Source organism: Eubalaena glacialis, chromosome 1, assembly GCF_028564815.1.
Source record: "Eubalaena glacialis isolate mEubGla1 chromosome 1, mEubGla1.1.hap2.+ XY, whole genome shotgun sequence".
Lineage (NCBI taxonomy): Eukaryota > Metazoa > Chordata > Mammalia > Artiodactyla > Balaenidae > Eubalaena > Eubalaena glacialis.
Window position 1 is genome coordinate 89,678,270 of NC_083716.1, and position 12,363 is coordinate 89,690,632.

The window sequence follows — 12,363 nt, forward strand, 5'->3', positions numbered from 1 at the left end:
TTTTGTTTTTCCAAACATGTTTCTGAAAGCCTGTTTTATTTTAAAACACACACGGAGTTGGACACAAATGCCTTTTTAACCATCGTGGAGGAGATTTCACGGATTGCTTAAATTGGTCACTCTTCCTCTCTACTGAGCCTGCCGTTCTTGATGCCTTATGAAGGACGAGAAGATGGGTCTCTTCCTTTGCTTCCCTCTTTGTTGTAATACGAGTCCTTGGATGACAGTAATTATACGACCAATTTTTCCGTAACCATTTGGCGATCACTAAAGCTTTGCAGTTGCCGGTTTTCCTACCGGTGTCTTACCACCTAAGGGAGAAAGACAGAGACGGCTCATGAAATGATATTGAGTTTGCCCTTCCTTGTACAACTGTTTAGGCACTGGCAAAAGAGAAACACATGACACTTGTGCAGAGTTTTACAGACTGACAAAGCACCAATGGAGACAGCAGCGCCCTTCGCAGGAGAAGCAGCTGTGTCTCAGAGGCAATGGGCATGGCCAGCCCCACAGCCATGTTTCCTGAACTTCACGTCTAGCGTGGTCTAGTACATTCACACTCACATATCTGCCTTCCGAGAGGAAGAACTCAATCCCGTCGTCCTCACGACGAGGGCTTCGGGGTTTGTTTTAGCTTTACGCCCCTCTCACCAAATTCAAAATCGAGTTTCAAGGTTACGTATTCTGAAAGTTCAGACATACTATAAATAGAAGACTGGGGGGAAATCCCCTGGCGGTCCAGTGGTTAGGACTCCGCGCTTTCACTGCTGAGGGCCCAGGTTCATTCCCTGGTCAAGGAGCTAAGATCTTGCAAGTCGCGGAGCGGCCAAAAAAAAGAAAAAAGACTGGGATTTCAACCTACGTATTTTCTTCAACAAGAAATTAGTATTTTCACCTTCCCTATCTCTGTCAACTATACCTTTGCCCTCTATACTTTTTTCTTCAATGACTCTCCTTTAACCATATGCCTGCCCTGGTTTTCCCCTAATCCCAACAGACATCTATCTAGAGCTCTTCTATACAGGTTTGACAAGTGTACTGAGTTACGATTAGGTACAAAAATACTACTTGTAAGAATATCCACTCAGTGAGCTAGTGCTTTTTCAATACAATCAGCAGACAATTATTTTTTTCAAAAGCTAACACCCTCCCCTTCTAAAGTCACCCCATCATTCCTATGAGAAGTGCTCTCTACCTCCTCTGACCTTTCAAATCTGTTCATATCAAAAGTCTTGACTCTTACTGTATACCATAAACAAATGGCCTCCCCTTTTGGGGCTGGACTATTTCTTTATAAGCTGATAGGATCTGCAGAAGAGTCTGGATTGGATTATTCTCCCAAGGATGTGCTATCAGCCCCCAATTTCAAGTTCAGAGTCTACATATGATGTGGACATTGACCCCGACCCCTCAGACGGGAAAGAAGAGATCTGAGGGTGGAGAGGGAGCAAATGAATCCAAGGACCAAAACGAGAGGAATTTTCTTGATGTTCACCAGGACTAGATGTAAAGGGTCTAGATCTTGGACCCTGATTAGTTATGTTAGGAGCTGATCATTTTTATGCTGTATAAGACCGCCTATTTTATGCCTGTTGTGTCTTCTCTGTTAGTCTTCTCCTTAGTTTCCTTGAGAAAATTCCAGATGATAGAAATAGTTCTTTGCATATACTAAAACTCTACTGCTGTTCATTCTGATCAAGTATTTAGTGCCATACTTTCTTGTTTTACTATATGTTGATAAATGCAATGTGCAAACCCATCATATTTTTATTAAACAGCACTTACCAAGCATTTCTTCTAACTTTGTTGTGGCAGGTTCATTCACAGTAAATATATAATCATTATTTCTAGGAGAAAAAGTAACAAGCTTTCTTATTGAATAAACTAGGAGGAAAAGACAACATTCATTATTTATATAGTAAGACTACTTTTAAACAGTCTTCCTCAGGGCTAGTTTTAAATAGTTGAAAGTTGTGTGTATATATATGTAAGATTATACATACATACACACACACACACACACACACACACTACATGCCCCGCCCCCCAATTTTTCTTATAATTAACCTATAAATTTCCATATTAGGTCAAAGCTAAAATGCTGGCCTAAAGCACTTTCTTTCTCTGCTTCAGTATGGTTTTTATTCACACCCACAATAAAATTCGCATGGTAACTCAGAGTGACTTAGCTAATCAGGACATAGATAAGTGAAGCATGATGTAATGTTTCCCAGATCCTGCATTTCCACATCTCTCTCTCGACTTGGTGCTCAACTGTTCTGAGCTGTCGCTGCCCCCTGAGCTCACCCTGGGCGTCGTGTACAGTTACTTACACCTTCTTCTTCTCCACCACACCGAGCCTCACAAAAGCTGCTAAGGCATTTTTTTGTACATCGGAGGATAATACATCGTAACACTGTGAGGCACCTAAGAGAGAGGGAAAGGGAGAGTTAGTGGCTTACTTTCTGTGCTCAACTAACAGAAGTTACCACCCACAGAGGTGTGACTCACCTTGATCGAGAAGCTGACCTGTGAATTTTCTAACTTTCACCAAGTACTGTTTCTCAGTGAAGTAGTCTTCTTCTTCGTTCAAGAGGTATTTGCAAATTATCTGAGTTTTAACAGGGAGGATGAGAGGAACAGAAAGTGAAAAAGAGCAGCCAAATACAGGAGAAGAGTAAATAATTTTACACTGCCCCTCTTAACAGAATGATACATTATATTAGAGCAGAATAAAGACCTCCCCCCCAAACCCCGCCAAAAAAAGTTCTACCTTTCACCTGGGGAAGACACTTGCTCTTCAGACCAGAAACAAGCACAGGGTAGGAAAGTCTTAGTTATATTTGCTATGGGAGGATGAAGGAGAACTTGCGAAAGATTTACACACCTGGTAAGATTCCACAAAAGGTTTAAAGAGTCCTATTAAAAACTCTAACACAGTATTTCCTTTTTCTGTAACTAGGATGTCCCTTGTCGTTACTTGCGTGGCCTCACTTTTACAAAGCAGGTAACAGCCTTCTTCAAAGTCCTGCAAGGGGAGGGGAGAAGACAGAATGCATCCTCTAATTTGTAACTTAGGTCAACGATCCACTGCTGGGCTCAGCATGTGTAGCCCTGTGCCCTCCGAACAAGGGAGACACCAGCTAATTCTGCAAGCCTTCCCGGACTGTTGTGGCTGTCAGACAGGAGCCAGAGCAGCACTGTTCCAGCACTCACAATGCTGGACCTCAAATACAGCAAACACCAAAAAACTGATGAGCCTCAGAAATCATCACCTGGGCCACAGATTGTCCTTCGCTTTGCACTGACGAGCCATACTCCTTGCACTTGAATAGAAGTGCATGCAGCAAGTCCAAAAAATACTGAGAATCACGTTATGCTGAGAACGGCTGCCCTCATCTCCTACTGAATAAAACCTGTGGCCCTCAGCATAACGGAGAGACACTTAACCCACCTGTCAATGCTGGCACTGCCCCCAGCCCAGCAAGCCAGAAGTGCAGCTCTGGGAGCCCGATCCTTCACCTGCTGTCTACACCACCAGGTAGGACCACTGTTGTCTAATCGCAAAGCAAAAGGCCCTACTCATTCTAACAAGTGGTGCTGGAAAATGTGTGCTGGTTGCTAAATTTTCTAACAAAATAGAGTTGGTTTATTTACAGTGGCTGCACTAATGGTTCAAAGATTTGGTTCCTCTCACTAAATAATCCCTAAATTATTGATTAAACCTGACCAAGAATTAAAACAGAGTTTGTTGAACTGTGAGTGTCCATGTTTCTCTTTTGTTCTGCTGCACGTAGCCTTGAAGGAAGGGAAGACACACCCGTGAATCCAAGCCTAACATTTCCAGAACTCACATCGCAAACACACTTGCTCTTTGGCAGTAAGGATTTACCTTTAGTGCATTTCCTGGAAGAAAGATGAACTCATCTGAAAAAACATTGCATAGGAAGCGAAAGCAACTGTAGACATCCTCTGGAAATAAATTCATTACATAAAATTACAACTCTGCTTTTTAAACATTCAGGGAGTACCAAGAAGTCCATGATACTCCAAAATGCAGTATTTTAAAGGCATATTATTCATATACCAGGGACAAGAATTAAGGCCCCCAAAGGAAGCTATAACTAACCCAAATTTTACCTACAGAGAAACTACAGGCTAGCATAGTTTCAATGGTTGAGACTGAATTACAACCAGGTCTCTAACCAGTCAGTCTGGTAACGAGCAAGAGGCCACATTCCACAGAAGCCAGGGTACTTCATTTCCCCTGTACGTGGTTCCCTAGCGGAGAAGGAAAGGAATGGCTTCCTTCATTCCCTTCCACAATCATATCTGCTGATGTCTCTACTGTACCTTTAGCGCTAGGACACACTGGCACACAATCATAGAGACTACTGTCTTATCCCTCGGGCGTGTAGGTCTGCCCTGCCCGTCGGCTATAGACCATCTTTCTGACGTGAATTTTCTCATTAGAAAAATATACATCCATATGGACACAAACGGTTGCCTCCAATTTCAGGGTGTTCACACTGAAACACTCTAGAAGACCACGTATGTGCCCCTCGGTTGTGGACAAATCCCAACGTAAGAAGCCTCAGACAGAACTAAGATCAAGCTTTGAGCTTTCTGTGTCCTGAACTAAGTTGTCTGACCTCTCTGGGACCCAGTTTCCTCATTCACAAAATGAGGGCATGAACGCTGGACCTCTGAGGTTCCTTCCAAGGCTAAAGGTCTGTGGCTGAGCCCAGTGTTTCTCAACTCTGGCTTTTCCTTATAATTATCTACAGAGCTTTGAAAAGCAAAAAACAAAAACATCGATTTCTGGCCCACACCCCAGACCAGTTGCATCAGAAACCTTTGGGGATGGGACTCAGCCTCCAAAAATTCTAAGGTGCAGCCCGGGTAGAAAACCCCTGGCCTTGACTACAGGTTTCTGTGAAAAAAACCAGTTTTACTCATTATTATACTCCTCGGTGCGACCAGAATGCTACCGTGTGCTGAGCACTCACACACCGCTGGACTGTTTACCCGCCCTGCCTGCTTCTGTCAGATGAGGGAAGTGACGTCAGAAAAAGAGCATCAGACCAGCAAACGGGGAGCTGTGCTCTAGTCCCAGATCCTTAAGGGACCAGGAATCTCTGGGCCTCATTTTCCTTATTTATAAAAGGAGAGGTTGAGATGAGATGATTTCTTAGGTCCCTTGCAATTCCCAAATTCTATGGCCAGGTATGTAGGGGAAAAAAACCTAATGAGCTCTGAGTAGAGGTCCCATCCCTTGCTGGTGTGTGGGCTGCAGGCATGTGGCAGAGCATTATAATACAAGGCTTCAAACGTTGCTCTCTGTATGGAACTCAACGGCCAGGTCTCTTCCAAAATTCAAGACCACCTTCCCGCAAGTTACCTTTCCTGAACCCAGGCGTCATCTGCAATGCCACAGCTACTAAGGAAGGACGGACAAAAATGTTGAGCAGCTGGTTCCTGTAAGCCGAGCACACGAGGAGAGTGACGTGCTGGAAAACAAGCCCGTCGACCACCTCTGGGTCTCCAGAGTCCACTTTCAGAGTCACCCGGTCTTTGGCGAGGCTGACGACGTTGGAGTGCAGCAGAAGGCTGGACTGGACCACTTCTTCAGCAAGTTCACTGTCTACATGCACACAGACAATTCATTCAGGCAAATGGCGAAGAAATGGGATGGTCACTGCTGGGAGTCTCAGGCCCAGTATGAATCAACGCTAGTGACCCGACACGTTTATTCTCAAGTGCCAGGTACGGGTTTTAGGCTCCACCAATTGAGGTAATGATACCATATGTGAAGGATATTGTAAAAGCACTATTTCATAAATCAACTCTCTCTGAGGACATGTAACGTGCTTTCTTATCTACCCCAAATCTGTCACCCATTCTGAAACGCACATCAATTCCCACTCTGAAAACCAACGCTTCCTCAGGAACCAAGGTTTTGTAATTGCAAGTTACATGACAAGAAAATCACATATATGGGAATGTAAGAATACTAACACAAGAAGACATGCTTCATACACACATACACACACCTCGCTTAGACCAATTCCGAGATAGCAAGAATATCGCTTTACAACTTTGCAGGTAAACCCAAGGGCAGCCCAGAGAGGCACTCTCCTAGCTTCTGGTCTGAGCACAGAGGGATGCCGAGGAGATTTTTCTGGTTTTCCTACATCAAAGATAACTAAAGAGGCAGGCTCATAACAGTTCCTGGTAAGCCATCACCTGACACTACACTGGCCTAGAGATAGCCAAGGAGTTAGAATTATAAGTATAATGAAGAGATGGTGATATTTAACAACATTCTTGATAAGGGAAATACTTTCATTGTTCCCCTGAGCCAAAGAGCTGGCTGACGGGTGTGTTAGGCAGGCACGCTGCTCGAGCTGGGCGACAGGCTCTGCTACTGCGTCACGCAAGGGACAAGTGGGAGGTGTGGTTTTCCTTTCGGACTCGATCACATTCGCTCTGGACTAATCTGCCTTGTCTCAGCCTGCGCAAGGTAAGGGTGCAGCACATGATATCGTATATATAATACAAGATGATTTATCTTACGCATACAGTATAATGCTATGTATATCATAAAAAGGCCTAGATAGAATGCTTAAGAATATATGGGGTAATCTGGGTAAAAAAGCAAAAAGGAACCGAATATACATAACATGTTCTAAATTAGGAATAGTGTTTGATAACTACATGATTTCTGGTACTTGGATACCAAGCGGCTCTCACTTTGTAACAACTGGAGCTGTCGTGGCAGCTGCACAGGTACTTTTCGCTGTGGACTGGCCACATATTTATCCCCTCTTGAAAAACCAACACCTCAGAAAGACAGGTGCCTCTGCTTTCACACGTTTCTGGGCCAAACATTCCTCTTTCACGACTTTCTGCCTTGTATTACAGTCGACATGTCCTTTGCTTCCCCATCAGACTGTTAACAATACTGGGATTCGGATTCATCTTTACTTCCCTCCCGGTGACCAACACTCAACTGGCCGGCACTCCTGTTGGCAATTCTTCCCGGCCTCTCTCAGCCACACCGCCCTCTGCCGCTGCCTGGCTCGGCTTCCTGAGTTCTTATCTATGCACAGCAACCTTCTCGCTTGCCTCCCTGCCTCCAGTTTCTCCCCACTGTGGTCCATCTTTAAAACTGACATCAGGGGACTTCCCTGGTGGTCCAGTGGGTAAGACTCCGCGCTCCCAATGCAGGGGCCCTGGGTCTGATCCCCGGTCGGGGAACCAGATCCCACATGCTACGGGGCAACTAAGCCCGCACGCCACAACTACCGAGCACGGGAGCCGCAACTAAGAGCCTGCATGCCCCAACTAAGACTCAGTGCAGCCAAAATAAAAGAACAAAAACATACCTCCCTTTAAAAAGAAACAAAAACCTGACACCAGGCTGCTTGCTAAAGGCCAATCCGTCACACTTCCCTGCCTAAAACCCACGTCTGCGTCCTGTGACCTACAGACTCCAGTCCAGATACCCAGGCAGCGGGCCTCTATGATCCAGCCTCTGTCCACATCTCCGTCTCCATCACTCCCTTCCCAGAGCCAATGTTCTAATGTTACCAACCGCCAGCAGGTCAAAGGATGCCCGGTGCTGTCACACCCGCCATCGCATGTTTCCTGATCCCTACGTTAACAACGCTCCTCTCCATCTGTCTTCCTGAAGAGCTCCTACCGTCCCACCAAGATGGGCTCAGTAACTTCTATGAAATCTTCCCTGCGTGTGGGCCCTTTCCTACACAGTAGTCTCAGTAAGCCCCAGCAATCTGTCCATAGCTCCTTGTCTTTATGTCACCGAGCCCTCTCTACTAGTTTACACATTACTACCCACCCTGTCTTCTACACACCAGCAGAACCTCCAGAACAGGGGTTGCATCTAGTTCATCTTTGTACCCCTGGTAGTTCCCAGCACCCACTAGGTACTCAGTATAGGTTTAATGAGTGGACAGTAAATACTTGACTATAAATAATTATCCGGTCTTAAAAAGACTGCATTTCCAATTGTAGTCAAAGAGATCGAAAACAACTTAAGCTAACTATTGTCATCTACATCCCAAACTCCCAGCATAGTCTTTGTAACTCCAGTGAGGTTTTTACAAAGTTGTTATTATCAGAGAATTGTATACAGTTCTCCAAGACCAGCCCTTTAATCCTTATGATCCAGTGAGGCAAATGGGTTGCAAATATAATGTGGTAGAAAGAGGTGGGTGTAGGGGTTTCCCTGGTGGCGCAGTGGTTAAGAATCCACCTGCCAATGCAGGGGACACGGGTTTGAGCCCTGGTCCGGGAAGATCCCACATGCTGCGGAGCAACTAAGCCCGTGAGACACAACTACTGAGCCTGCGCGTCTGGAGCCTGTGCTCCGCGACAAGAGAGGCCACCGCAATGAGAAGCCCACGCACCGCAATGAAGCGTAGTCCCCGCTCGCCGCAACTAGAGAAAGCCCGCACGCAGCCACGGAGACCCAATGCAGCCAAAAATAAAAAAATAAATAAATAAAATTAAAAAAAAAAGTTTAAAAGAGAAAAAAGAAAGAGGTGGGTGTAGAGGGAAGAATGTGTGGAGTACAGAGTCACTGTTTATTCTCCACTCTGCCAGGTAGCAAGGGAGGGTATTCTGGCCCTCTATCTACTCAGAGTCTCATAGGGAGAAATGACATGTAAACCATTATTCTCAAATAATTGATATGCTACGTTCAATGTCCTAGAGTGATAAAAACAGATTAGGCTTTCTTTCTCTGAGCAATGCTTTGCTTAAAGTCCTATATGGGTTTTTTTCACGTCTAGGCTACAACGTTTCCAAATTAAGAGATAAAAAAAACAAGCATTCTCACCACATGTGTCCCACATACATACCAGGCCAAGTGAGAAACCCCCCGAAGGCCTGGGCTAAGCCTTTCAGCCATAAAGTCTTTTCCAATAGGGCATCAAAGTCCATGGATGGCCGGTTCTGAAGCAGAACAGCAACTATGAGTGGCCACGGGCTCAGAACCAGGTTTTGAATTTGCAGGAGCTGCATTCTGTAGGCAACTTCAGTGACAAAGGCATGCATGTCCTCTGACTGTTTCTGAGGAATATATCTAAGAGGAAGAATACAGAACAACCAATTACAGTTCTGCTACTTAGACAATGTGAGTGGAGAAGGGAATGGGAGAAGACAGACCCTTTAGAAGGCTTCTCATACTTTCTGCCGACTGAATTCTCTCAGGTCACGCTGCAAAAATATACTTTCACTTTACTAGAGTGGGATCTGTCCATTCGTCTCTGGACTATGCTCTTGAGAGGTGATTAAGAATACTCAAGGTAAGAGGGTTGGTTCTATTATCCCTGGTTCCAGGCCAAAACAAACAGACAGATAAACAGACAAAAAACACTTGCTGCTGCTTTGTAAGTGGCTGTATCACTTCTTCTGTGAAAACCGATGCCCCCTCCCGTGGACTCAACTGCTCTGTCTCCTGAGAATCCACAGTACTTTGAACACGTCTCTTGCAGAACACACCTAACAGGTGATGACATGATAGGTATGGCAACTGCTCATGCCTGTACTGACAGGCTGTACCGCTGGCCTGACTACTGCTATACCGCCCTTCTGAGCAGCTTCAGGGCACCTGCTAAGCACTGCCTCGGTCCTTGCCTGACAGATTCCTCATGCGTGGATCACCCAGCGTTGAGTCAGATGATATCCAGAACCTACCCAGAGCTGGCTGGAGCGAGGATATATGCATAGGACCTAACAGCAGCCACATGATAAGGTGGCTTAATGTGAAAGCTGTAGCCAATGAGGACTCCCCGGTAATGGACACAACTGGCCAATTTGAGATGGACAAAGTGAAAGCTTGTGGCTGCAGAAAGCTAACATCTGCTTCTGAGAGCTGATGAAGCTGCGAGCGCGGCTGCCAGCTGCTGTGGGACCACTGGCGCTACAGATAAATTATGAATGATGCTGCAGTCATGGAAGCCTGGCTGGGCAGGCGGTTTGTCTCCTTTACTCCTGCGGGTGTATTTCTCTACATTAAGAAAACCCAAATGTGTATCTGTACCTGCATCCTGAAAGAAGCTAACACATTTCCTTGCCCACAAAACTATAACCTTCTTGAGAACAGGGACGCACTCCCATTCATTATTATTAAACAATCCTTTCTAGGATCAAAAACAATAGTTAGTACATACTTTGGCTAGCCTACCGATAGGAATTGGGCTCGACAATTCCCATACATGCACTTGTTAACAACAGCTTATTTCTTCACACTTTTAAGTCAGTAGGGTACTAGGGAGGGAGCTTGGGGAGAAGGAATCAAAAGAAGCATCTATTACTTTGAGAGTAGGCAATGGGTTTTGTGTTTTGTTTTGTCTGGCTTTGCATGCTTAATGTATATATCCTGCAGTTAAGTGTCTGGCGAACATATTAACTGAAGCTTTCTGCTTCTCCGGGGTGTGATCTCAGATAGCCAAGTTTCAGTGCTAGAAGTGGTCAACTCAAGAATCACAGTTTACACTTTCAGATTTTCATCCTTGTTTCTATGTCAGTTATGAAAACACAGGCCTTGCACCTTGGAACCAAGTTATATGCGCTCTGACGCATCCTCCCAGCTGCCAGAGATCGAAGCGACACGGGGTCTCCGAAGTACACATGAATGTTTCCAAACTTTTCAGAGAGAATCCTCCTGGCTTTCAACAATCCCTGAGAGTATCACAACAGGGGAAAAGAAAACAGGAATACATTCAGAAATCAGTTGGTGTATAAAGTACATCATAAATAAATATAAATTTAAAGAAATTTAATTTCTTTAAATGCCAGTATAGTCAAGCTTGGCTACCCTTTACGTACAGTTGTAGATTCTTTCGGCTTAGGAACCCCTAGGAGCTCATAAGCATACAGAGTTTCTTCCAATATCCTATCGTAACTGATGCTGATTGGAACAAGGTAGGTATCAAAAACTTCTCTTTTAAAAAACGGTTCCATCACAATATTCAGAAGACCTGTAAGCGTAGGGAGAAATGATTGTTCAAACATATTGAAAAGGAAAGCAAACAAGGCCGCAGGAAGATACTAAAAGTATACACTATATACCAAGCCCATAAATATAAACAGTTGAACTTAAAGAAACAGTTATACTTATGAAGTAAAGAACATCTTGCAAAAAGAGTGTCAAGTTCTATTTAGCAGCTACGGTGACACCACACCTGAAGCCTCTGGGTTTGTGTTTTCCCTTCAGCCTGTAAGGAACCTACCAAATTTTGGAGTCAGTGTCTTGGCGGAGCGGCTTCTGGTCCCTTCGAGGAAAAATTCAACAGGAGCATAACCGTTCTTTAAAGAGAAAACACAAACAAACAAAACAAAACACAAAACCCATTGCCTACTCTCAAAGTGACAGATGCTTCTTCTGATTCCTTTTCCCGAGTTCCCTCCCCAGCCCTCTGAGCAAACACTGCTCACAGTGAAACTTAAACCAGAGAGTCACACAGAGTAAACAGATTGCACAGGTAATGCACATTCCTCGAGGGGGAAAAACCAGCTAAGCAGCCCATTCAGAAGTTACGAATTTAGGGCTTCCCTGGTGGCGCAGTGGATAAGAATCTGCCTGCCAATGCAGGGGACACAGGTTCGAGCCCTGGTCCGAGAAGATCCCACATGCCGCGCAGCAACTAAGCCCGTGTGCCGTAACTACTGAGCCTGCGCTCTACAGCCCGTGAGCCACAACTACTGAAGCCCGCGCGCCTAGAGCCCCGTGTTCCGCGATGAGAGAAGCCACCGCACCACAACGAAGAGTAGCCTCCACTCGCTGCAACTAAAAGGAAAGCCCGTGCGCAGCAACGAAGACCCAATGCAGCCAAAAATAAATAACTAACTAAATAAATTTATATAAAAAAAGTCTATTAAAACAAAAAAAACAAAAAAAAAGAAGAAGAAGTCACGAATTTAAGTAAGACCTTAGAGCAAACTTCAGTGAAAAGAAAATACAGCTTGAAAGTACTCGGTAATTATTTGCACCTACCCGTAACATAGTTTTCACATATTGGGAGAACACCGCCCAGTAGAGTTTATTGCCACCAAAGGTCCGCCGCATGAAAAATGCCCCCGACATTCGCAGCAGCTCACCAACCATCTTCATTCCTAGGAAGTCTACGAAAGAAACAATGGTTAATGTTTATTTGCAGACCTTGAAGCTTTCTATAAATATCTCAACTCAGATGCTATTAAGATAGATTTCACGTACGTAAGACACCCCTAATCTTAAGAAGAAACATCTAATGGAATTAAGGAAAGAAGGGACTCTGTCAGCAGGTGCTGGCTGGGAGGTTACCTTGTGCACCCCACTCCCCATGCACCTCT

At 44.8% G+C, this 12,363-nt stretch overlaps 1 protein-coding gene across 1 annotated transcript in view; it reads right to left on the minus strand.

The window, feature by feature from the left end:
- The window catches only part of GNPAT (glyceronephosphate O-acyltransferase), a 31,060-nt gene continuing 18,697 nt past the window's right edge, over window positions 1–12,363 (minus strand). Inside the window, exons 5-16 of the mRNA XM_061182646.1 lie at window positions 12,026–12,153; window positions 11,262–11,337; window positions 10,858–11,009; window positions 10,580–10,710; window positions 8,886–9,109; window positions 5,402–5,644; window positions 3,893–3,972; window positions 2,888–3,028; window positions 2,512–2,611; window positions 2,334–2,427; window positions 1,786–1,847; window positions 1–311 (exon numbers count right to left, since the gene is read on the minus strand). Of these exons, the coding sequence (XP_061038629.1) occupies window positions 268–311; window positions 1,786–1,847; window positions 2,334–2,427; window positions 2,512–2,611; window positions 2,888–3,028; window positions 3,893–3,972; window positions 5,402–5,644; window positions 8,886–9,109; window positions 10,580–10,710; window positions 10,858–11,009; window positions 11,262–11,337; window positions 12,026–12,153 (1,475 nt within the window). The 3' untranslated portion in view covers window positions 1–267. The remainder of the gene's footprint in view (window positions 312–1,785; window positions 1,848–2,333; window positions 2,428–2,511; window positions 2,612–2,887; window positions 3,029–3,892; window positions 3,973–5,401; window positions 5,645–8,885; window positions 9,110–10,579; window positions 10,711–10,857; window positions 11,010–11,261; window positions 11,338–12,025; window positions 12,154–12,363) is intronic.